Source organism: Urocampus carinirostris, chromosome 11 (genome assembly GCF_059441175.1).
Source record: "Urocampus carinirostris isolate Australia breed hairy pipefish chromosome 11, RoL_Ucar_1.0, whole genome shotgun sequence".
Lineage (NCBI taxonomy): Eukaryota > Metazoa > Chordata > Actinopteri > Syngnathiformes > Syngnathidae > Urocampus > Urocampus carinirostris.
This window is the reverse complement of record NC_142359.1, coordinates 17,810,591-17,836,506: the sequence shown is the minus strand read 5'-3', so window position 1 is coordinate 17,836,506 and position 25,916 is coordinate 17,810,591. Positions and strand designations below refer to the sequence as shown.

Here is a 25,916-nt window from a genome sequence, read left to right as displayed (position 1 = left end):
GCTGGCCGCCTCATCCCGCATCCGCTGACGTTCCGCCGAAAAAACCCGCAAGAAGTGAAAATCTGCGAAGCCCTTTAATTATTTATTTATTTATTTATTTATTTATTTTAAACCATTACAGACCGCGAAGCTCTGAATCCGCGAACGTCGAACCGCGAAGTAGCGAGGTCCCACTGTACTTTATATTAGTTTTGGAATAGTCCAATATCAAGAATGCTAATAAAAGATGAAATAAACTCAATTAAAATATACTATAATTGTCATGATTACTGATGCGATGCACCTGAGCCTGCTCCGTTGGCGCCGACTGGCTCGGACGCTGATTGTCAGTCCGTCTGCGAACCTCAGCTTACGCTAGGCAAGCTTTTTGACGCTGTCTCGCTTCTGTTCTGGCTCCAGTCGGTTTCTGGCTCCGACCCATTTTCTGATCTCGACCACCATTTTTGCTCCCCCGTCCCGGCTACTGACCTGTTTTTTCCGCTCTCGACACCGCCATCACTCGCCACTGAAATACCACTTCCGCGTCTGAGCAACCTGCTCCCCGCGACCAGAGGTCTCCGGATTGTGTGTACTATCCTTTGCCTTCTTCCCAATAAAACTAAGAGAAATACATGCAAGTGGGTCCTGTCTCCGTTCTGGTCCTGACAATAATAATCACCAAATAAATGATATATGCTTGATAGTGGATTTAGTGATGATGGTAAATACTATTTAATTTTAATGTGCTATTATTTAATAGCATTTTGTCTTATCCTTTTGTTGCGCAACAATTTCAAGGCATCACTATAATTGAAACTGGACTAAGGCACAGATAATGAAAATGTAAGTTTGTCTCTTATCTATAATAAAGAAATGCATAAATAAGGGTTAATGTGTGTTGTGCACAAGCCTTCTTTCTCTGTCTCTCTATTATCAGTGATTGAAATTAAAAAAAGATTTAACACATATTGAATCCCGTGAGCCGTAGTATGCCGCTGCCTACGTGGAATTTACGCATCTGTATCCACGACATGGTTATGCTGCCATATGGGCTAGCTCTTATTGAATAATGGTACAGAATTCATCTATCAATAGATTATGTATACATAAATATACTTTTAAATGAAATGGTAATCCTGCAAAGTAATCCAATTTTTTCACTAAAAATATTTGTAATTTAAAAACATCTTTCTTTCTCTTTAAAGACTCTGACATGTTTACCCTGGAATGCCATGTGTACCTTAATTGCACACAATGTTTTACAAAGTTGATATAGATGGCAATAAAAACAATTCAATTCAATTGCAAAATCAATCTGCATTGCAATAACACCATTACATATGCTCTTGTTATAACACAAGCACTGCATTTGCTTAACTTGAATCCTGGTGACGGATAAAAACTGTGTCGTACATCAGTGTCTTAAATAACGCCTGCCTGGACACCAAGGGCGTGGATCTTTTACGTCGGGCGTAGAACTTACAAAACGTCTCTGCCCGGGTGGCCGACAACTTTTTCAAGGAAAAAAAAAGTTATATATTTTTTTCAAATCAAATGTTTGCTTTATACCGATTTCGAAATCTTAGTTCGGTTTGGAAATTTCTGAATTTCGGTTCGTTTGGGAATTTGCATACTCGGCAGCCAATCAGAAGCCTGCATCGAATAACTACGTGCTTCCGGGCTTTTCTGAGCATTATAAGGTCGTGCATTTGCATATCATTTTCCAAAGTAGACGCAAGAAAAATGGATAAGTGGTTTGAAATCGAGCCAGAACCTCAGCCCCAGAAGAATTATTCAAAAGAAGCTAACACAATTTTTGACGCTACAAAATGTAAATGTACATTAAAAGCATCATGGAAAAAGGAGTTCACGTGGTTTGTAGCAGACGACGCAACGCAAACATTGCATGAAGGAAGATGAGTCAATACATGTACATACAGATGGCGGATGGCAAACAGCAATGTTTTATACATGCAATGAATGTTATAAGTGGATTTATACTAAACTTAATTTTGAAGTGTTGTTCTGTTATATATTCTGATTATCAACCCTTAATACTTTGCAACAATGTTTTTTTTTTTTTGCGATTAGTCGTCCTATTGTGTTTCAAGTTGTGAAAAATGGGGCAGGCAACTTTATGGCTGGTGTCCGGTAACTTTTTGTCATGAGTTTCGGACACTGCTTATATGTTAATTTTGTGTTAATGGAATGGACAGTAAGTAATCATTGTCTTATGCTGCTGCTTTTCACTTTCCTGTTCATTGATAATTGGCAGCCGTCTGTTTCAGGTACTGGAGGACTTTCATATCCTTGTCTGCCATGTCTGCAATCAGGTGATCACTTCTCAGGGCTTCCCCGCTTGTTGTGGTAAGATTAGTTGAGTTGATTAAATTGAAAAAGTAAAACACTCGAGGGTGGAGTGCACACTTGAGGTGTCCTTCAAAATTTGAAAGTTATTTTTTTCTCTCAAAGGAATTTATAAACAAACGCACAACTGAGTTACAAGAGCCATTATGTTTTATTTTCCCCTATGCAACTCTGTTGTCATAGCTCTTTTATTTGCTTTGTTTCAATGGTTATCACTTTTACCATCACTGTAAGTCTTGGGACCCGTAGCTAATAAATACAGTACAAAAATTACAATATAGCACAAACTCTCAAAGTTCTTTCCGAAACACACACAATTCTGAACTTAACAAAGGCAGAGAAACAGAGCATTGTGGAAGGGAGTTCTACTAATAGCTAATATTATGATATTGTGACTCATAAAGACCTGTTTTAATTATGACATTGACCCAACGCAGAGAGTGTCTTAGGGACGTATGTGCCACATTTACAGGTTCAGTCAAGCACAAGAATACCGCAAAGTTTGAATTTTGTAAGGTTTTGGGTGTATGAAATAATTTGTTTTCAAATTGTAGGGAAAACGGCATAATATAGAAGTGGATTTAAAACATTGTATTCCACGCCATAATGTAAAAATATCATAATGCCCGACTGAGTTCAAATGGCCCTTAGGCTTTATTTTTCACTGCGCCTATCTGCTTTGTTCTTAGTTTTATCAAAACTGTTTAGGGCGGAACACATCAGGTTCGAGTGCTGGAGAGTGATGTCATGTTTGTCCCAGCAGGTTGTTTGTATTTTTGTTTTATTTGTTAGTGTAGCATGAAAATGTGGAAAGTAATGAGAGGTTTTATTTAAGTAGTCCAAAAGCCAAAAGGGTTTATTCGAGCGCGTCTTAAAAAATGCATGTACTTGCACGCACATCATGAATGCGCTCATTAAGGCTGCAATAATGACTTTAAGCTAGGAGATGGCGGCAGAGAGTAACAAAGTTCAAAATTGTGTACAGCACCTTTACGTACACGTTATACTGTATGATAAAATGAGAAATGTCCACGATTTGTCTCATACTAAGCCAAATGAATCACACTCTGTACCTGTTTGTCTTTTTAAATGAGTCTTTGTGCAAGACACAACCTCTCAAGGCTGAGTGCCCCAAGCTCGCACTCATCAGCCTACGAGCTGCTCCTCCTGCTTCTTCCACGGCATGCTCCAAACTCACTTTGTGTTTCGAGGGCTTACTCACGAAAAATTGCACACACGCATTCTTACTTTCGGTTTCTCAGTGGAAAGAGGTCAGTGGTATTGTAAGGACATGCAAACTCAAACGTGTGTGCGGGCACACACAGACCCACGCTCCCGGCAGCCACTGTTGTTTTCCCCCCTGCTCCTACCGCCTCCCCCACTTCGAGGCCTTGTTTGCAGTGGCTTGCTGAAACTCACACAATCAGTGGGTTAGTGGAACAGCGGGTCTAAAACAAACCCATTACATAAGCGTGCGCTCGCACACGCCAAGTCTCCAACAACATGATGTAATAAAAGTTACTACTTTAGGCACATGTGACATTAGCATTTATGAATTGGGGCTGATTTAAATGACATAGACCATTAATGACCATGCTTAATGAAATTGTAGTGGCCGCCAGTAAATGATCAGGCCATGCATTTTCTTCCATCGTTTCCTCTCACTGGATGCTTTGTCCCCACGATGTACTCTGCTCATGGGAGCCGTCCTTGTGTGGTGTGCGCTGTACATCTATCATGGTATCTACTATCATGCTTGACCTCTGCATTGGGGTCATGAATACACTTAAGCCAGATGGGATTTGCCTGCGGGTATGTGGCCTTCGAGTTTTACGTCTTCAGTTAGTTGCTCACGTTCTGGTTGTTGTACCCACTGTATTACATTCAATGAAAATATTTTTTTACCCTTTTTGCTTTCATATATTGTTAGTTTTAAAGAAAGCAGGAATTTTGCAGTCTTTTAAATTTTGAGAGTAAACATATATACACAAATGACATGATGTTTTCCTGTAACAACTCTCGTAACACTCGTTATTTGCTTGCATATCCTACTGATTAGACTTCACTAAACCCATAAGCTTTTCTCTGTGTAACCCACGCAGGTAAGCTTTCTCATCATGCGCCTGGTTCAGCCAATCGACACCTAGCTAAGCTTGCAGCATCACCATAACGACTAACAGGCGGGTAGAAGTGCATCATAGCTGGATTGTCCTTAGAATTGAGTGGCTTTGTGACCTTGCTTGGGCAGCCGTCCATCTAGTAAATCAGTAGGGTGAGTTCCCAGCCATCCCCGCATGAGCTAAAACAGCTCATCTTGTCAGTGTCATCGCTGTTTGTGTGATTTGTGCCTAATGATTAGCCTGTCCAGGCCACTCATTTGCACATGCCTACATGAGCACTAATATTAGCTCAGGACTGATGTGAGGATTAGTGTGAAGTTTTTAATTCATGGAACAGTCAAAACATTTTTAACAAGGAGACATATCTGTGTAAGGAACTGGACTTTCATCAAGCTTCTCTGGAAATAGCTGTCCTGAGTCTCTAGATTCCAGTTGCTTATTTACTCACCTGCTGTCTAGACAGCCCCATACACTTGCACAATTAATCATGCTGTGGACATTCTGCGAAACAGATCCCATCAGACTTTATGGCTGGTGTGTGTAAATTATGTTGACTTTCCCCAAATGATTTTATTTCCTTCTCCCTGTTTATTTACTTTCAGGTAGTTGGGGTTTAGTATTCCCGTGAGACAGAGAGGGATTCCCGGACCACCTCCAACCCTTTCACCTTGTTACCCTTTAAGACATGCATAGTAAAAAACGTAAGTGGCAACTCCTCTTGATTTGTTCTCTTACTCGCTTCCAGTTCTTCTGGATATGCTATCTCATACGCACTGATCACCTCAGCCTCCTAATGTATTTATAATTGATGGCTGTGGTAAGGTTCCACTTTGCACACACACAGCAGTTGTGACTTGATTGGCCTTTTTTGATGCTTTGTTAGATAGATAGATAGATAGATAGATACTTTATTCATCCCCGCAGGGAAATTCACATGTTCGAGCTAATGCTTCTTTTGTCTCCTTTCAGAAAAGCGCCACATCCCTCTGGTCCGTTCGAGGAGCCCACTGCTTGCCATGAAGGCCAAAGCTCCCTCTGTGGCAAGCGACTCGCTTGCCTTTCGAATCCCCAAAGACTTTCCCCACTCCCGCTTTAGCAAAGCACCCCTTGCCGTCTATCCTCCAAAGGGAGCCCAAAACAAGCCATGGTAAGCTATATTCTGTCACTTTGAATTGTTAGCTATACATTTCAGGTATGGCTTTGTTAGCGAAACCCATGTGATCAAAACACGACCTTATGCTTTAAGCAATTTAAAATATTTTCTTCTTAAGGTTACTCACAGACAGGTCAGATGGTTTGAACAAATTTATTGACACTTTTAACAGCAATTAAACACATTCACAATTTCACCATATCAAATTCTAACAGGTCAGATGGTATGTGTTTTCTTTAACAGCCTACTGTATTTTTTTTTGGGTTTGAACAAATTTATTGACACAAATAACAGAAAACAAACAGTGTGAGGTTTGAACAACCCCTCTTGACAGTCTCAACAGCATCAAGCACATTCACAATATTATATTTCAATATGACGTTTAACAGCAAACACAATGTGAGGTTTGAACAACCCTTCTCGAAAATCTTAATAGCAATCAAGCAAATTCACAATTTCGTTATATAACATCTTTGTTAGTGTCAATAGATCCGTCCAGGCCAAAGTCGTTTGAACTGCCAACTTTTTTAAAGGGGGGAAGGGAAAAGGACTGCAAAATGAGTTTCTTTGTATAGTTGCAGGAATCATGGTTGCTGTAAAATGAAAATGATGTATATTTGATCAATAGTATATTAGCTCTGGTGACATCATGCATCACTGCTTTCATGAGCATCAGAGCTAGGCAAAACAGCTATTACATTAGCCGTAGTATTTTTGTCTTTTTTTAACCCAATACCTATCAAGGTGTAAAGAATGAAGACAAGGTTGCAGATTCATTCCTGAATATTAGTCAACTTTGTCAACCTGTTGGATTTTATTGCAACGTGTATGGCTCTTGAAATGGTTTAGGAAGGTGATGTAATCATTTCTATTCATTTGTACCGGTACTATTTGGTCATGGGCTTGACATTTCACATGGTTTGCTTTTCCTACTCGTCCTCAACTTTAATAATCGAATGCCTCTTTACACTATACCGGTCGGCCATGTCTGTTCCTATTATATGGCCCCAAATTCTTTTCTCCCGTTTATCTGGCTGACTGCCCCCATTGAGCCTTGTCTAACATATAATCTCAATTAATGTAAACAAGTACAAGGATGTACAAATTTGCAACCAAACATTGTTACACATAGATTGTATTTGCATTATTTTTACACAAGAGTTGTAAAACCAAAACAAAAGTAAAAGCGATCCGGCTCACTTCCCGTTTGGCGCTCGTTGTGTACTGTGAAAACAAAGCACTCTGTTTGACACTGTTTCTTAGCTGTGTGGTAACGTGTTACCCTGAACAGGAATTGTCTAGAATAAGCAAATGTCATCAAGTTTAATTCATCTGGCAAAAAAACCTAAAAGTGTTGATTTATTATAACATTATTGTTGTACCACTTGTATTTGTTTTCTCAATGCCTTTTATGATTTCCTTTAATTGAGTGGAATCCCTTCAACAGTTATCATATACCATCCACTGTGTGGAAAAGACGAAGTGTTACCGATAATTTATACCTCCATTTATACTGACAAAGAAAAAAAAACACAAGGGCTTGAATGTGATGCACTTTTTAAAAAGAGTGACTTTTTGGCGTGTGCATTTTGATGTCCCCTTTTATCCTCTTCAGTGTGTCTCTTCCAGTTGTGAGTTTGGAGAAAATACCATGCTTCAGCAGAGCAAACGCTACCTCACAAATCTTCCTGCCTACTACGGGTTCTTCACCCTCTTCATCCAATCTCAAACAACTTCCTGGAACGACGTCCAATGATAAACAACCCAATGGTAGGAGTGGGCCATCCAAGCTAGACTCTTCTGCGTCACCCTCCTCTCTAGACGTGCGGACCAGCCAGGCGCGCTTTCCTCTTGACAGGAGGCTAATGTCATCAACTGCACCCTCTTCCGCTCCTTCACCTACTCACCGGCCGGCCTCTCAGTTGTCAATATTGTCACTTTCTGAGAAGAAAAATCAAAATGGCCTCAAGGCTTATTCCAGGGTGCACAACAGACTCTCAGGTCAGCAGTTATGTATTTTCCTATTTTCATGATCGACTTCAGAGAGTAATTCCTCCGAAAACACTTGCGTATGTTTCATAAATTCACACTTATTCTTGTCCAAGCAATCTTTGAATAGCATCTAACCAGACTGTTTTGTTACAAACAAGATAGCTATATCAGACAGAAGGATGATTTGATTCCTCTTTTCAATTTAGTCTCATTCAATTATCCCCCATCAGTCATTAGTGCTCACTGTCCCTGCTAGATTTCCAGTCTGAACAGTTTTTACACAAATAATCAAAATGTCTGATTATTATTGGATGAACTGATATTTGGTCTTAGGTTTTTTAATTCCACCACTCATAGATCGCCTTCCCTATTTTACATTCTATCACTTAGCACTCTCTCTTTCCTGAGTCACTTTCATGATTGTCCTATTCCTGTTGGTGTTGGCACATAAAAAACTGAGGCTTTCCCAATGGGGTTTTAATAATTTGTTTTAGCTTTCACCTCTTTCTTGTTGACATTGCCTTTAATAGACCATACAATTTACAAACTCAAATGAATGTCTCTTATTTTTCTAATTATGTAAAATTATATTGCAGATGGGAAAATCTTAGAGCATGAATGTTAAATAGCACTTTAAAATGTGTTTTTTATTCTTGTACCAGGTAGAGTATTTGACCCAAATAAGCACTGTGGCGTTCAGAACCTTGAGACCAAACAGCCATGCACTCGCTCCCTGACATGCAAGGTAATGAACCATCCCAAACATACTGAAGTATTTGTCATAACCTTTGTGATTTAAAAAACTAATAACAAAAACTTGAAAGGCCAAAATGAGTCATCTTTATCTTGAGGGATAAAATCCTTCCTTTGGATTTGAGATTACAATTAGGGTTAGGTGGAATTGTTGTCCAACCTCGCTCATTCAATGTATGGTTTTCTTACATTGTCTTTTTGCTTGCCTAAGAAGAAGATAAACAACATTTTGGTTAACATGCTTGATGTACATTTATTAAATTAACGTTTTCAGGGAAAATTGTAAAAATTATATTGAATCAATTTCAAACAAAAGTCATTATAAAACCAATTTTTAACAACCAAAATGCAAACTGTATATTTCTGGATGGAATTTCTGTAATTCACAAGAACGTTGGCCGCACAACGCTCAATATCATAGAATAACAATAACGAAAACAAAACGACCCCCCCCCCCAAAAAAAAAACATAAATGTGCATGCACGCTATCATGTGTTTTTGAAAGGGATCTAGAGTAAAAGTGTGCGTTTGTACCTTAATGGTTTAACAATGTACTCAGGTTAATTTTTTGTCCACAGTTCCCCTCTATATCCAAGTAGAATAGCTGAAAAAGGTCTTCATTTTTTATGATATTGTGACTTTTAGTCTAAGTGCTGTGTGGCTTTACAGTAATGATGTCTGCTTTTGCAAAAGCCTAGAACAGCAGTACAAGCAGCCACATTAGCTTCTGCATTCATAAACCATTTGGTGCCATAACTCGCAGTATATGTTCACCATCTTGTCCTATACTGCTTCTATCATGATGTTAAATGAATATTTTTACATCATAATCCAGTGGTTTCTTAGATAATCATCCACTAATGATGGCATAACTTTAGTCTGTTACCGTGGCTACCAATAACAACTATATATGCTGACTTCTTATACCGCATGGTGTGACCACATTTGTGCTGGTACTCTTCTTCAACGTATGGGTCATGAGGAGTGAGACCATTACTTCATTGCTTATTTGGTGAGGCTGGATTCTGAAATTAATTGTCATTGATACAACATATCGAAACATTGTATGAAACGAGATCAGACTTGTCACTCCAGGGCAAACACGTAATAAAGGCTTTAAAGAGAAAACAAGATAAAAGACTGCCAGGATAAATAGTCAAACATATTTCAAATGTAGTGCTTAGTGACTGGACTATGTTGTAATAATAGTACAAAGCAGTGTGACAATTTAGCGAGCTGGCCTCCCAAAAAGATCTCAGGGCTCTCTGGATGTCCCTTGGAATAAATGTGCACAATTGAAGTTCAAAATCCACCTTCAGTCCCAGGTCAATGAGTTCATGTTTTTGTTGTTACATTGGAGTAGTAGTGGTACCAATATCAATACTCTGGATACATTTCTCAGTGCTACAATTCAGTTCAGTTTACTTGCGTTGTTTTTCTACATTACTTTATCATTCCGATTTATTGAAGAGAGGTGAAACCAATTTGTTAGTGCTCTGCCATTTCACTTGCACAATGGCAGCACGCCAAAGTTTCCTAGGTCAAACGCGAACGGCAGGATTTTAAAGTTACACTTGCCCTCTTTGAGTCTCGCCCAAGAGGACAGGTGCATGCTACACCTAAACAGTGCACCATGAAATGTCAAGTCAAGTCATTTTTATTTGTATAGCCCTTAATCACAAATAGTCTCAAAGGGCTCAATGTGTATACTAGTGCAAGGACTAGGTATATATTGTGGACATTTATTATTGGCCATGCAAAAAAAAGAATTTAGCATTTCCCAGTGGTAAATTGTTATTAGAAACACTTCTTGCAAATGAAAACTGGCAAGTCAAAATACCCCGTTAGAACCTCCCCTCCCTTTGATATCTTCTTGCAGACCCACTCCTTAACCCACCGCCGAGCTGTCCCGGGCAGGAGCAGAAATTTTGATGTCCTTCTGGCAGAACACCGAAACCAGACCAAGGAGAAGGAGAGAGTAAAAGAGAAAGACAGGAACGGCTGTAGCATGAGTGCTGCCCCACAAGACGTTACCTGTCCAATCAAGCATCACTGCCCAAATGGACGCCCTCTGTCTATGCTGAAATTAAAGCTGGCCAATGCCCACATACCCAGGTAAGGTGGTCTAATTTTCTGGTGTGCTTATGGAGTCTTAGTAAAAGGTTTCACCATCGGGGGATCCCATAATTAAGAATTGAGGAAGGGTATCGACAAGAATGCATAATCAAAAACAAATTTTCTTCTCAGTAGGCGTTTTGTCCTCATTGACTGGGAAAAAGTTCACAAATACAATTGTTGCGTTTTGTTGCTAGCTTGACAAATGCTTTCTTTGACAGTTGTAACTAAAACTAAGTTTCATCATGCTCTGGGTTACAAAAACAATTGTTCTGCAGAAGTAAGATATATATACCATGGTAACACCAAATGCAATACACGATCACGTAAACAAACATGTGGCAATTGGGGTCAGATTTACCGAACTAAAAAGGTGATTGTTTTGTGAGTGAATCTTTTTGTTTATTGAAGTGGAAAACTATTTAGTACTGTAAAATAATGCCCTCTTTTCTTGTAAGCATTCCGTTCATGCACAAAAACTAAAAAAAATAAAATACAAAATGATTTGTAGAATAGCATAGTGATATACAGAGACCCATTGTTTTTGCGAGAGCAAGAGATGGAGAGAACAAGAATAAAAGGTTTAGAAAATGCATCGCGGCATGACGAAGGCGCAAGACACAAAACCTTCTCAGTGGGATGCAGAAAGAATGCAGAGCGGGTGACCTGTCATAATACAGTATGAAAGACGCTATGATATGAATTGGCCAATCGGAGATCTCAAGTCAAAAGATGCTGGCCGATAGGTGTAAATCATCTCCCCTGACCCTCACTTTCACTTTGAAAACTTGTAAGAAAAAAATCCTAAAGTTACAATTATAACTATCTAGTAGCTTGCTTCCTGGACTTTGCAAAAGATCAGTTGTCGCAGAAGACCTGTAAACAACTACATTTGCCTTACCAGCAATTAAGTCTGGTCGCTCGCAGCATTAATTCCTGAGGCAAAGAAAATATACCAAACACACTAACAATGGAACTATGCTTAATGCTATCGGTTTCCTGATATTTGTATTGGATATCTGTCTGATATCAGGCACAAACCAGTATCAAAGTTTACTCATCAATTAACCGCCTGGGTTGTGGTGGCAGCACTTCCTGTGGTGTGTCTTGGGCAAGTACACCCTGCCAGTGCCTATCCTTCTCCAGACGTAAAACCAATTTCAGATTTTATTATTTCTGTTTCGAAATGTTCCGATATTACATTCCAAATCCGCTCCTCCTCTTCTATCCAGCCTTACCTGAATAGTGCATCCAGATTCCAGGCGATCACAACAGCGCGTCTCGAGAGGACGTTGCCTAAAGTCGAGTTATCACCATAATCATTTTTTAAATGATGTTGATAGATTTGTATTTATTTGTTACATGTTAAAAGGCACACAACAATATTAAGTGCACCACTGTTGCGGTGTAAACTGCAGCCACCACAAGTGTTGCTTCTTTTCTTGCTATGTGACCATGTTGTTCAACGATTACACGTTAGATCCTCATCCCAATTATACATTAGAAAGAAAAGTAAAAAAAAGTCTATCCACGGTGCTAAACTTGAGTTTTATAGCAGTGACAGCCTGGACCTAACGTTATCCCCATCCATGACGTTTCGATGATCAATACATTTGCCGCTTCCGTGCTAAGGTTTATCTTTAAACACATATTATCAATAGTGTAATTAGTTATTTAGCTTTATTAACAGCTTTCTTGAGATTGCTATCATTAATGCTATTCATTTGCCAGGTATTTTTTACCCAATGACATAAGTAGCAATTTGTAGACAAAAATTGTTGGTTCCTTTAAATCAGCAGTCTCTAACTCAATTTTCTTGGGGTCCACCCGAGTCTTGGTAAGTTGGGGCCAAATTGGGTTTTTCAAAAGAAAATCTCTGATAGAAACATTCCGCTGTTCTCAAATACAGTGATCCCTCCTTTATCAAAAACAATATTCGAAAACAAAAGAGATCTGTTAAGTCATTCGTTCATTCGCACCTAGGTACAATTTAAACCGGCCAATCAACCTGACATGCATGTTTTTTGAATGTAGAAAAAAAAACTGAGTGCCCAGAGGAAACCCACTCAGGCATGGGGAGAACATGCAAACTCCGCACAGGGAGGTTGTGGCAGCTGAATCCTAAACCTCTGCACAGTGGGGCTGCAGGCTAACCACCTATCCGCCGTGCCGCCGGAAGGATGAATTTTTTGACTAAAAGTACTGTATATTATCAATAATTATTTTTGACCAATAACTACTTTCTTCAAAACTGTTTAGCCAATCAGAATGCAGTATGCAATACATGATATAAATCGGTGAAGTAACAGAACCGTGAAAAGTAAACTATTATATGAAGGGATCACTGTATGTTTTTTTTTTCTTTACATAAAATAATTATAAAAATAAGCAGTATTAAAATTATTAAGAAAATCAATAAGTCAGTTATACATGAATGCAACGATAATTCAGCAAATAAGTAATCCATTACATTTTCTACACAAAAATAAGATCTAAAATATAAAGTATTAATATGACAATTAATGTATCTATCTGTCAAATTGGGCTGCACTTAAAATTGTATTTTAAGGCGGGGTCTCAAACTATCATCTCGGTGGCAGCAAGTTCTAGACCCCTGCTTTGAATGTACATAAAAATCTATATGCTCATAAAACAGGTTTCACTTCACACGTTTATCTCTTTACTGCCTTAATATCAGAGAAAAAATGGGCCAACCGATATATCTAACTGAAGCGGCCCTAGTACATGCAAATTAAATCTAGCAATTATTCTCCCTTGGCCACCCTTACTCATTTATTCACTCTCCTATATTTTGTAACTACTCCAAGGGTTCCAGGTATTTACACCTCAATGCCTCAGCCTCCACTTCCAGGACCCGTTCCTGCTCCGCTACCTTTGCCTGCCACACCCTGCAACTTGGAGCTCTCAACACAGCCTTGGACGGTGACTCCGGGTGAAGATGGCGAGCAGCTGTCCTGCGAAGAAGGTGTTGCACAAATGCCAGAGTATGCTCATGGACTTGGATTACACTTCTCTAACAGCCACCCGCAGCCTTCAAGAGTAAGTACAAATTTAATTTGAAGTTCCCGGCATTTTAGCTTTTATGAGGGGGATTTACTACTTACAGCCTTCATGAAGTGGCGGGCAACCTTTTCGGTACCATGGACCGGTTTATTGTCCAACAATATTTTCAAGCCCTGGCCCAAGGGTGGCATTAAACACAATTGTACTTTTTCAAAATATCCATATTGATTAATAACAACAATTATAAAATGTATAATAATAACAAACATCAATAATATAGAGTGTAAATCTACTGTGTTGTCATGTGGAACTTTTGGTTGTCCTCGTAACATTGTTACAAAATCACTTTCATTTATCATCCGAACCGCTTACTCTAACATGGGTCGCTTTGGTGCTGGGTCCGCCCGAGCCATGTTTTAGGAATGTTTTTCAAAACAGGAGTGCCTGAAAGCACAGGGAGAACATGCAAACTCCACACTCCCCAAACGAACCAAACCCAGCCTGTTGGTGTTATATGTGCCAAATGTTTTTTCCATGCAGCATTTTTTTTTTACATTCTAGAATGACGTAGTTGATGGTTTTCTGGCTATAAGCACAAACATTTGGTTTGATTAATCCTTTACTGTGTTTTTGGCTGAGGAGAATCCTTGTTTCTAACATGACAGAGACACCGCTCGACAGGTAACTGACCCCACCCGTGCCAACCACACTGACTTTTATTAAAATGTACCACCTCAAAGCCCCGGTTCAAGTTCATTCTGAAACTTTGCAGTGTCAGTAAAACAACAATGGGTAAAAAAAAATAATGGAACTTATTTATCTTTCTGTGCAGCCTAGTACCAAGGTACTCACGGCCCGATACTGGTCCACGGCCGGTGGTTGCCTACCACTGCCTTTAAGTCCTATTTTTTGTGCCAGATTCGATTACTTCATCAGTCTCTTTTCTCATATTTCCTCACCTCTGTTTTATGCAGTTTTGCACATTCGGAACCAGGCGTATGGGACGAGGACACTATGTGTTTGACAGGAGGTGGGACAGGATGAAGATGGCGCTTCAGAACATGGTGGAGAATCACATTAATGCTCAAATGTGGAGGTCAGTATACATTCATAGAAATTCAATTTGAAAATAAAATAAGTGGTTTGAATTTTGATCAGTAATATTTTGTTGTAATCCAAACACTTGATTTAGGTTTGAAGAATATAAGTTAAGAAGGAATATTCCACTGATTTTATCCCCTCTCTCTGGCCATTTTCAATAGTGTAGAAGAACACTGACATAGATGTTTCTGAGGCTTCATCTAATCACTAATCATGGCTCTGCTTCAAAAAGCAGGTGATGTGTGATTGGTAGTCCGCTATCATTGGAACAATATAATGCTTTTTAACTCATATTCGACAAACAGAAAATTAAACAACATGTCACATGTTTTGACTAAGGGTTATACCCTTACAACATATTACTGTTGACTTCCACTTTAGAATAAACATACTGCTTCATCCTGTGATCGGATCATTGGTCTTTTTTTTTCTTTTTTCTTCTTTTTAAACTTGCTCAACTGCAATCAGCCCATAACTTGTTGGACTGCAATCAGATCAAAATATCATGATTGTATTAAGTTTAATGTTCAGAGAAGTTTTGTTCTCAAATGGAAAAATGATCTGTATTAAGGAGCCAGAATTCTTTTCATTTTAATTTTGTCTCTATTTCTTTTTTGTACTTAACGTACTCTTTCAGAGTTACTTAAGAAAATATATAATTTTCTTTATTGTCATTGATAAGAATGTAGTGGAATTGTTTGCAATGAGCTTAGACATGGCACTCCAGGATAAAAATGTTAAGACGCTGCCCGACCTACAAAGGACATAATATCGGAACATTTCAAAACAGATATGATAAAATCTGAAATTGGTTTTCCTTCTGGAGAAAGATCGTTCGTGAGTTGAATTTGTTCGTAAGTATCTCCATTGCTATATTTTGTATGTTTGAGGCTTGTATACATAACCTGTATTGTATTTCATAAAATAATATGCTCTATAAAGATAAATAGTGTGAAAGTTAACTTACTTGTGGTAGAGTAAGAGTAAGGCGACTTCCTCCTCCGTGTTAAAAAGTGGCTTAAAAAAGCGTTCCGACCATTTTCCCAAACGCATCAAGCTTCATTATTACACTTTTGTTTCAAAAGAAACAGCTCCCCTCTTCCTTAGACTTTACACCAACCGTATTGAATAGGTGCACGAGATATTAAACAACGAGAACGTCAAAGTTCTTAGCGCGTTAGCGATATAGGACACATTGTTATGATTACACACAAACCAGTAAGTAGAAGCCGGATTTCTTCTTTGGTCTTGATGCTGGGTGACCTCTCAGAAGAAGCACTACAATACTGTCCACTACTCGGAAAAAAGGTGCACAAAACACAAAATCTAACTTACAGCAATGTTCGGATATTTTTCAACATCGTGAAAAATATGATCGTATCTCCCGGAATCCGTAAGTCGAATGTACGTAAGTCGGGAAGCGTCTGTAATCAATACCGAAATGAAACAAACAGACGAGAGACAGACACCCTTTGGAGCCACAGTGACCGCTGGTTAACAAAAGCTGAAAGCTCTCACAACCTCAAATTAAACAACAGGTAGGAGATCTTGCTCGCCTTTGCGAGTACAGTTAAAAAACAACCATTTCTTAATCAAGATCCAGTAACCGAGATCTCCTGAATATCAACATTTGCTCCTCGGTGATCTTGGTAATGCCAATATATTGCACTTGTCTAACAGGGAGCTGACACCCCAACGCTCTTCTGCAGCATTATGTTGTGTGAGGAAGAAAACGCGAACCGGCTCTTGCGAAGGGAAGACCAGCAACAAACTGAGCAGGCTGACAGGAGGTGTGGATGGCCTCTTTGGAAACGGGAACAACAGAGAGTACCAAATTCAGGTAGTTTTTTTTTTTGCATATTTAATTTCTAGCAATAAATTATGTTTATGCTTGCAGTTTCTGTTAGTGTAACATGAAAATGGTAAAAGAAAGAAAAGGACTGTCTCAAACACAGTCCAAACGCTAACCAAAACCACAGGAAATGTGAAAATTGAAGAGTTCTTTGTGCTTTGTAGTACCCATTTTTGGTTACCCGACACAAAACAGTGACATCAATTGGCTAAGAAATATACACTGTCCCATGAGAAAAAAATCATCTTGAATTGGATAAATGAAATAAGTCCAGGAAAGCAAAAGTACCTTATTTGGACTACTGCTAAAGAAGATGAGCCGGTGTGTACTCTTACACTCAAGATGTGTGAGAGCAAGTAACTCACAGCATTATATTCAAGATTTAAGATTGTCTTTATTGCTGTTACCATAAAAATCCTAATAAAAAAGTATTTGCATGTTTAATGTACCTTCGCACTTTGTGCATGAATAAAATTGGCATGAACAGACCCTCATCATGGAAAAGGTGTCAATCGAAAGTTGGAGGGCTCACTAACCAATTGGGAAAGATTTTATTAGTCTGTTTATTTGTATATGGAAAAAATGTGGCGATACAAACGGATTATAAGAAGCATTGTCCAACGGATCAGAAAAGTTTAAGGCGGATTTCGATTTTTCTGTCTGTATTATTGTTCATGGGGTTTGGAGAAAATATTTTACACAGCTGTAGTCTATGGACTGTCCTTGATGTAACAAAGCCATTTTCGTGGACATTCAAAGAAGTTGACGACGGCCAGGGGACTTAATCTTAAGTTACACCAGCTTTATAGTTTTCAAGTATCTTGTTTCAGAGTGCTAGTGATGTTACTCTGATGAGTATATTTAGAAAAAGTCATCATATCTTGAATCCCAAGAGTTTACGCTTTCCAATGATATGTGATACACGCCAATTTTTCAAAAGTCCGGCAGCCCACTAGAGAGCCGGCAGAACGTGTTAAGGGGTTAAGGTACCGTACATTATTAAAACTCTTTCTGTGTACTGTCTTTCCTTGTACTGGATGCGGCTTACAATCAGGTGCGTCTTGTAGTCTGAATTTTACGATCGAGATCTACGAATAAAAACACTAAACACAGAATTGTTAAATCAATTGTGTTATTGTCATTATACATAAGTACAACCAAATTAGAGGACTTCTCCTGTCATTGTAACTAAACCATTTAGAGAGCAGCACTCTAGCAATGGGTATCCAAAGTCTGAGCCAGGTCCTTGCGATGATTAAAATACATCTGTCCTGAATAGAGCAGTTTCCCACGAGTTGTAGCTGCAGTTCATCCGTTTAACATGTGATGGATCTGGCGTTGATGAGATACATGCTCGGCAGGGGTGGCATTTGTCAGAGTTGTTACGTAGCCTAGCCAAATGCTGGACCTGGTGTACCCCCATTGCTTTCTTTCTGGACGCCACCTCAGTCTCTTCCCGGACCCGATAACAATCCACAGAGCAATCGCTCGTGATCAGCATTTCTTCACGCTCTTCTGACTTTTTTCGGAGTGGTGGACCTTGTGCTCTTTGACAGACTGCATAAACTATTCTATCACAGTTGCATACGGAGATGGTCGCGCCCACCGAACACACACACTGTCGCACACACAGTCCTCGGCGACCTGCATCCAAGATAGCATTTTCTGTCTGTTTGCTGCATAACAACGCAAGATGAAAGTCCGGAAAGAATGTAAACCGTGAAAATTAAACCGTGGTAGAGCGAGGTATTACTGTAATAGTTTACAAATGACCATGCAGTTGATGAAAAGTTATTTTTTCTCCTCACAGGCTAAATTGCACCACTGACACCTGTTTGGTAGAATGTTAAGGTCGACCCTCACCACTTTCCCACTGTGACTGCCTGACCTGAAAGGAGAGACGTCACACATTAAAGTTCCAGTCAATGGCACATGCCCTGCTTTCCATCCGCCTCTTCTGACTTGGAGGATGCAAGAAGAAAGGCAAACTGGAGCCGGCAAAGTTTAAATGCCACCGCCTTAGCAGGGAATTCTTTTTTTTTCACTTTTCTATCCTTCCTTCTGGACAATTGTTAAGAATTGACTGCAGGACTGGCTCATTATCACCGTTCTCCCCCTTCCAGTGATGTGTGCTGCTTGACTGCAAAATTTTTGCTCAGGTTTCCAGCTCCTTTGCTTCCTACCATTTTCCCCCTATTTACTTCCCGTTTTTATATTGAGCCGCTTTTTACACACACTCTTTTTGCAGGTTTTTGTCCCGTGTGCATTGTGTACACACCAGCATGGCTGTTTTTAAAGTGCTCTTCCTGTTCCTGGTTATCCCTTGCAGCAAAGCCACACATGCAGCTCTTTCACCCTAAATATATAATATATATCTTTTAACGGAGAGAGGTAAGAGTGTAAACTAAAGGAACTGTTTACAATTGGAATGTTAACAAATCCTGCCATTTATTAAATTGTGAATGTTTTTTTGTGAGCTCAAAGAATAATTGTCCTTTTGAAAAAATGTTCAAAGTATTCTGTAGAAAATGTGTACACTTGTTTATTATTTTTATTATGGTTTTGTATTTATTACTATCACCTCCCATTTCTTTAATTTTACTGAACTGCAGTTGCCAGTTTTCAAACAGAATCATTATTGGATAAGATTTTCTTAATTTCTCATCCAAAATGCAATGACTACTTTTGTTACACATCTATGGTCCACGCTTAATTTTGTGCTTACCTTAAATACAGACCAACTACTGTCTTGTTTGGCAACATTCATGCACTATATAGTTGAAGCTGTATTGGAAGATAAAATATGTGAAATATGTTTCACCATTCTCTGCAGCATTTCCTCTTTCTTTAGCTCAATGCTTTTTGACAATCACTTTTGTCAGTACCGTATGTCAATTTGATCTACATGTTCTAATTAGTTCAACAACCTTCAATCTGGGAAAATACAAAACATATACCTATCAAATTAATGTTTTTAGTGATATGAAAAAAATCTCAAATCAATTAGCCATTTGTGAGCACTTGTGCAATCATGTCATAACTTTTTTCGATATTTTTATAAAATTCTCACATTTCCGCATAAAATCACCTAGAGAAGTGACCAGAACTTTGTCGAAATCACGCAGATGAAAAGACTTATTTAACCAAAACCACCCAATCATTCATTGGTTTTCATATTGTAATGAGGATAGCTTGCACACAGTAACAGAAAGGGGGAGGGATAAGTAACTGAACCCTCTGACTAAATAGACTAAAGGGCTTTTGAAACCAAAGTCTGGATGTTCATCAATTGACAGAAGTAGTTTGTAAAAAAAGGGTTTTGTACTCTTGATTCTCTCCCAAAGAGTGGGCGTCCACCAAAGATTTCTCGAAAAGTTGAGCGCAGAATGGTTGCCTGGTCAGTTGGTTGGTTGGTCGCCTTAATCACTCGGGTTATAGGGGCATCATTTCCTCTGGTGTCTCTTGGGCAAGAATACTGAACGGTAATAAAGAAACCCGGAGTGTATGCTAAAAACTGACAGATTACTGGGACGGTCCAATATCTCCCTGCACACAATTCCTATACATAAAACAATGGCTAAGAAGGGAGGTAAAATGGGACAGCTCGCCAACATCAACACCTCTCCCACTGTTAAAGCGATTACCATTTTATAAACATTGGCCATGTAACCGTTTGTATGTAAGGAACCTGTAGATCTACCAACTGCAGTGTAGGTGTGGGGTGCCTGAATTAGGACATTTCCACAAATTGTTGAATCTTTTTAGCAAAGAAATATATCTTTTCCAACGGTGAATAATTAAACTATGATCGGGTAGAAACACCTTGGCCTGGTTTAGTATGGGCACCAGCAGACTGTACTTCCCCAAGACACACCACAGGAAATGGTGCCCCCTAAAATCCTAATGTTTAAAGGACCAACCAACAAACCAACCAACAATGATGGGTATATAAGGTATAGATGATTCAAAAGAAATACTAACAAAACATCTTTAAGGAGCTATGTAGCGGAGAAGAAGGGGAAGAAGGGCTGTGTGGAGGTGAGACAGAAAACATAGCCCTACTCTTACCTACACCTCTAACCTCCCTGTTCAACGCAGATCTAACTCATCTTACCGGAACCTAACCTATCTGCTACAAAGTGAGTTGGACACAACCAAGCCTAACCTGGTGTGTTTAGACAGAGGTTATCTATTTGATGTAGTGTAAACCCCATCGTATCCAGCCTAGCCTTTCTCCTATGGCACAGATAGACAAGAGCTATTCAACACTAAAGTTTAAACACTCAATTCCTAAATGCCGACAGTCACCCCCCTTCTCCCTTTCCAAAGCTAAACTGAGCATTATAAAGGAAACACGAGGACAGGTGATTGGGAAAACTAGGAAGCTGATTGAGCACAGGTTAAGTGGACACAGGCAGGGGAATTAGCTGGGGAATGGTGGTTGACGAGGGACAAAATATTGAATGTGATGGTTCAGTTACTTACTCCTCCCCCTTCTGACATTTTTTGCATGGTATTCTTATTCAAATATGAAAACCCATATATGGGTGGTTTTAGTTAAAGCAAACGCAGTTTCTTCATCTGTGTATGGTTGGCAAAGATGAAATCCCGTTTGATGGTAACTTAATGCAGAAATGAGAGAATTTCCCAAAGGTTCAGATGCTTTTTTCATACCAATTGAGGTTGTAAAGTTTATATAGTGTTCATTAATTGTGCAAAAAGTTGGGACATTATTTTGTACTTTCTTTTTTAGCCACTGTTAACTCTGAAAGCAAGGCATGCTATTCCTAAATGGTCTCACATTGCTGGTATCATCACATGTCTTCCTAAATCTTTAAAAAGAAAAGGACGTATCAGTAGGTACGTTTGCATGCAGTTAATAGTTCAACTTGGATTAGAAGTCGGATTTCGGACCAATCCCAACGAATCAATACATGTGGATCGAACAATCACATGGCGTTTGCGAGCAATCTGATTAGGATTGGAGGCGCAGAAGTGCCCTTATAACACAACTGGGCAATGATTCCCCATTTAATTTCTGACATTCGACAAAATATGATTTCATTCATGTCCTTCAACAAATTCAACATAGTACAAATTTCTCTTCACTACAAAAGTTTGCTCCACTGCCACAAACCTTGTGTTCAGAATTTGTGCTCCTATGATGCTTGCCATGGAATGGAAACAACCAGTGTTGGACACATTACTGAAAAAACGTAATTAGTTACAGTTGGTAGGTACTTCATGTGAAAATAAATTCAGTTACCCCTGATTTTTTAAAAATTTGAAACCATGTAATTTCGAATTACTGCATATACCCGCATAGAACCCCCTTCGACTGCTTTAAAATAGCCACACAATAAAAATAGATTAAAATGTGTACACCAACCCGTAGAAGCAGTGAACCCTTCATATTCGTGTAATCTTGAGAGCTTGCAAACGAACGTTTAGCCGAGACACTCCATATCCATTTCATCTCTAGGTTTCAAACCACGAGGAATGTCAGGCTTCTGCTCAAGAGCTTTTCTTTTTTTTTTTCTCGCACACTTATACAGTAAATTCTGTGCTCACGTTTGCCTCATTGTTTTCACATTGGTTAGTTTTTCCTGTTTAAGCCACACCTCCCTCCCCACGCGCTGGCTCCCATTCACTCCAAGTGACTCAAACCTAATATGCACACACAAGCTCACTCCTGATTTTAGTATTTTATTTTAAATTTGTAAATTGGCTCAGGTGGGAGTATATATATACATATATATTCAGATTCAGATTCAGATCTACTTTATTGTCATTCTAGTACACGTGTATACAGAACGAAATGTCGATGCATCTGACCCCCACAGTTTCCTTGAATGTACAGATATAAATAATGTTGTATTGTATTTTGGCTACGTATAGTATTATACCATAGTGCCGATAGTGCAAGAAGAGTAGCTAACCAGATGCGCAAAATGGGCAGTCAGGTTAACAAGTCAGGTACACAGTAACATTAACACTGTAACAATAACGCTGTAATTACAATAGTGCAGAGAGCAATGTGCAAGGAGTGGCAAGCTATAAAAAAAACTGCCAGTAGTGCAAAAGTCAGATTAGCAGCCGTTTAGATTTAAGTTAACTATATGTTAGATTGACCATTTAACAGTCTAATGGCCAGGGGGACTAGACTATTGCGGAGCCTGGTGGTCCTGCACCGCACACTGCAGTACCTCTTCCCAGAGGCTAGCAGAGTGAACAGTCCATGATGGGGGTGAGAGGGGTCCCCGGTAATGTTTTTAGCATGGGATAGGCAGTGCTTCTGGCCAATGTCCTGAATGGAGGGAAGTGTAGTCCCGATTATTTTCTCTGCTGTCCTCGTTATCCTCCTCACACTACCCCAGTCGGTAGCGCTGCAGCCTCCACACCACACAGAGATACAGCTGGTCAGGATACTCTCTATGGTGCCCCTGTAGAATGTAATGAGGGAGGGTGGGGGCAGGTGGGCTCTCCTCATCCTCCGCAGGAAGTACAGGCGCTGCTGTGCCCTCTTAACCAGTGATGCAGTGTTTACGGACCAGGTGAGTTTGTTTGTAATGTGCACCCCTAGGAACTTGATACTGCTGACAACCTCCACAGCCTTGTTGTTGATGCAAAGTGGGGCATGGTTGGGCTGGTTTTTCCTAAAGTCGACAATGATCTCTTTAGTTTTGTCGACATTCAGGACCAGGCTGTTTTCCCTGCACCAGCCCACCAACTGCTCCACCTCCTCTCTGTAGGCCAGGTCGTTGTCATCCCTGATGAGGCCCACCACTGTTGTGTCGTCAGCATACTTCACGATGTGGTTTGTGGCGGACCTAGGGACGCAGTCGTGTGTCATCAAGGTGAACAGCAAGGGGCTTAGGACGCAGCCTTGGGGGGAGCCCGTGCTGAGGTAGAAGACATCTGAACTGTTCTGACCTATCCGCACTGATTGGGGTCTGTCACAGAGGAAGTCCAGCAGCCAGTTCCGCAGGGGGGTGTTGAAACCCAGGAGTCTCTTTTTGTCCACCAGATGTTGTGGGATGATGGTGTTGAATGCTGAACTGAAGTCCAGGAACAGCATCCGCACATGGGTGTTCTTCTCCTCTAGATGTGTCAGGCTCAGGTGAAGCGCAGAGGAGATGGCATCCCTGGTGGAGCGGTTTGTCCTGTAGGCAAACTGAAAGGGGTCGAATGAGGAGGGGAGACTGGAGGTGATGTGCTCTTTAACCAGTCTCTCAAAGCACTTCATTATGATAGGAGTCAGTGCAACGGGCCGGTAATCGTTGAGTGATAAGATCTGGGGTTTCTTTGGCATTGGGATGATGTTGGCAAATTTGAAGCATGATGGTACTTTGGCTTGGTCTAGCGAGGTGTTGAAAATGTCTGTTAGTACACAAGCCAGCTGATCGGCGCACTCCCTAAGTACCCGCCCCGGAATGTTGTCCGGGCCTGGAGCCTTCCTTGTGTTGACCCTTCTCAGGGTCTTCCTCACGTCAGATGAGTCCAGGTGGAGTGCTCTTTCGCCCTGATTTGGAACCGCTTTCGCTGCAGGGGTGCCGTTTTGTGCCTCGAACCTTCCAAAGAATTTGTTGAGGTCATTCAGAAAGTCCATGCTAGTGTTCTGCACATATATATATATATATGGTACAGAGAATATCTCGATTAGGAGAAACTCAGGTCCATGGTACTCTTTGCTTGAGAAGGCGGTGCATAAGTGTATCAAGTTGTACTCTAAAGGTAAATATAAACACTCCCACCCTTTAGAGAATGTTGCTGGCCGATAAAAGGTTGTATGGAACAACAATAGTGATGCAGGAGTATTCTGCAAACAGGACATCGTAATGCTGTGCATTCATTAAGTAGTGGAATAACGTAGTAACACATCATCTAGTAAGTAGTGACAGTAGGATTACAAGTATGTATTAATGACGCGTTACAGTACTCGTTACCAAGAATAGTACCGTATACAACGGTGGCATTTTTGCCATAAAGACAGAAAATTAATTGTCCCAATAATCAACAGATACCCACAAAACCATGCCGGATTTGGTGTGTTATCATTCCTGTTCCATAGTTCTTTGCGGAAGCAACAAAGAAGAAAATATCACAGATAGAGTAATGCGCTCAAGTCATCGGACCATTATAACAGGTATGCATGCACAGGTCATCCAAAAATCCAAGTACTAACCAAACCATTTCAATCTGACCACTCATGGTCATACTAAGACCATAGTCAGATTTTTGTGTGTGTTTACACCACCAGAATACCGACAATACTCTGATTTTCAGTCAGACTATTGACTGCATGTAAATGTAGTGAGTGGCAAAGGTCAGAAATGTTTTTTGTGAATGTCATTTGTCATCAATGCTGCTTGTTCATTGGTGTTCGTCCTTTGTAACAAAATCTTTAACCGACTTCTATTTTTATATATTTGACGAGTTCTAAGTCAAAGTTTGTATTTGTACAGACGCTGCCGTACTTGCGAACGAGATACGTTCCGGACGATAGTAAGTTTAATTCGTTCGTAAGTTGCTTCAGTGCTATATTTTGTATGGAATGTATGTTTAAAGTTTATATACGTATGTTTATGGCTTGTAAAACTAACCTGTATTGTTTTGTACTAAAAAAGAAACATTTAATATAATAATATGCTCTATACAGATATGTACAGTTAAGTTGAACTTTTGGACCATGGGCTTCAACAGTAAGGCGACTTCCTCCTCCGTGGTAGAAAGTGTCCAAAAAAAGGGATCCAACCATTTTCTCAACCGTATCAAGCTTTCTTATTCCACTTTCATTTCAAAAGAAACGTCTCACCTCTTTTTTACACTTCACACCAACCATATTGAATGGATGCACGAGATATTAAACAATAAAAATGTCAACATTCTTAGCGCACTGGAGATACAGTATATTATGTTTACACAGGAACTAGGAAGAGGGAGACAAATTCTTTCCTGGGGTGGGTGCTGGCGCCAGACACCAGAAGTGGCGGAAAGAAGCATTACAGTAATCTCCTGTACTCGGAAAAAGGTGCACAATACAAAATTTAATTCACAGCAATGTATTTTTCGACATCCCGAAAAAAATGTTCGTATTTACCGTTTTTCGTAACTCGAATAGTGGTAGGGGAGCGTCTGTACCAGCGCGGTTCTTTTGTTTCAGGATGCAACCTGGTGAAAGTTGACTTTCTGCGACTTGCCTTGGTATTAAATATTTTGAAAAACAACAAAAGGTTTGTATTAAACAACAGAAGTGTAAATCTTTCCTTGCAGAATCATTTCACCATGTCTTCTGCTTTGCACTGACAATGATCCATTGCGATTCATTTGGAAATTACAAAATATAGTATCATTTGACAGTATTGCCATTGTGTTGTTGTCACAAAAAGTAGAAAAGATAAGAGCCAGTTTCTTACACCCTTTATTAGGTCTAACTCAGTGGTGGACAAACTACAGTACA

General features: G+C 39.7%; 1 protein-coding gene across 5 annotated transcripts; it reads left to right on the top strand.

Moving 5' to 3' along the window:
• The first annotated feature begins 2,270 nt into the window (after positions 1–2,270).
• On the top strand, positions 2,271–25,227 carry atxn7l1 (ataxin 7 like 1). 5 transcript variants are annotated; one of them, XR_015852078.1, is made up of 11 exons: positions 2,271–2,346; positions 5,069–5,167; positions 5,436–5,613; positions 7,235–7,620; positions 8,274–8,356; positions 10,244–10,479; positions 13,308–13,539; positions 14,478–14,599; positions 16,285–16,444; positions 18,267–18,847; positions 24,477–25,227. XR_015852078.1 is itself a non-coding variant. In XM_088348207.1 (10 exons), exons 2-10 carry the CDS (start codon positions 5,152–5,154, stop codon positions 18,269–18,271), a joined length of 1,389 nt encoding a protein of 462 aa, XP_088204333.1. In that variant the 5' UTR covers positions 2,271–2,346; positions 5,069–5,151; the 3' UTR covers positions 18,272–19,277. The 5 variants fall into 5 exon arrangements, 3 of the variants coding, with proteins under 3 accessions (XP_088204333.1, XP_088204330.1, XP_088204331.1); XR_015852079.1 differs by lacking the exon at positions 24,477–25,227 and having other exon boundaries at positions 18,267–18,615; positions 18,705–19,277; XM_088348207.1 differs by lacking the exon at positions 24,477–25,227 and having other exon boundaries at positions 16,314–16,444; positions 18,267–19,277.
• The last annotated feature ends 689 nt before the right edge of the window (positions 25,228–25,916 follow it).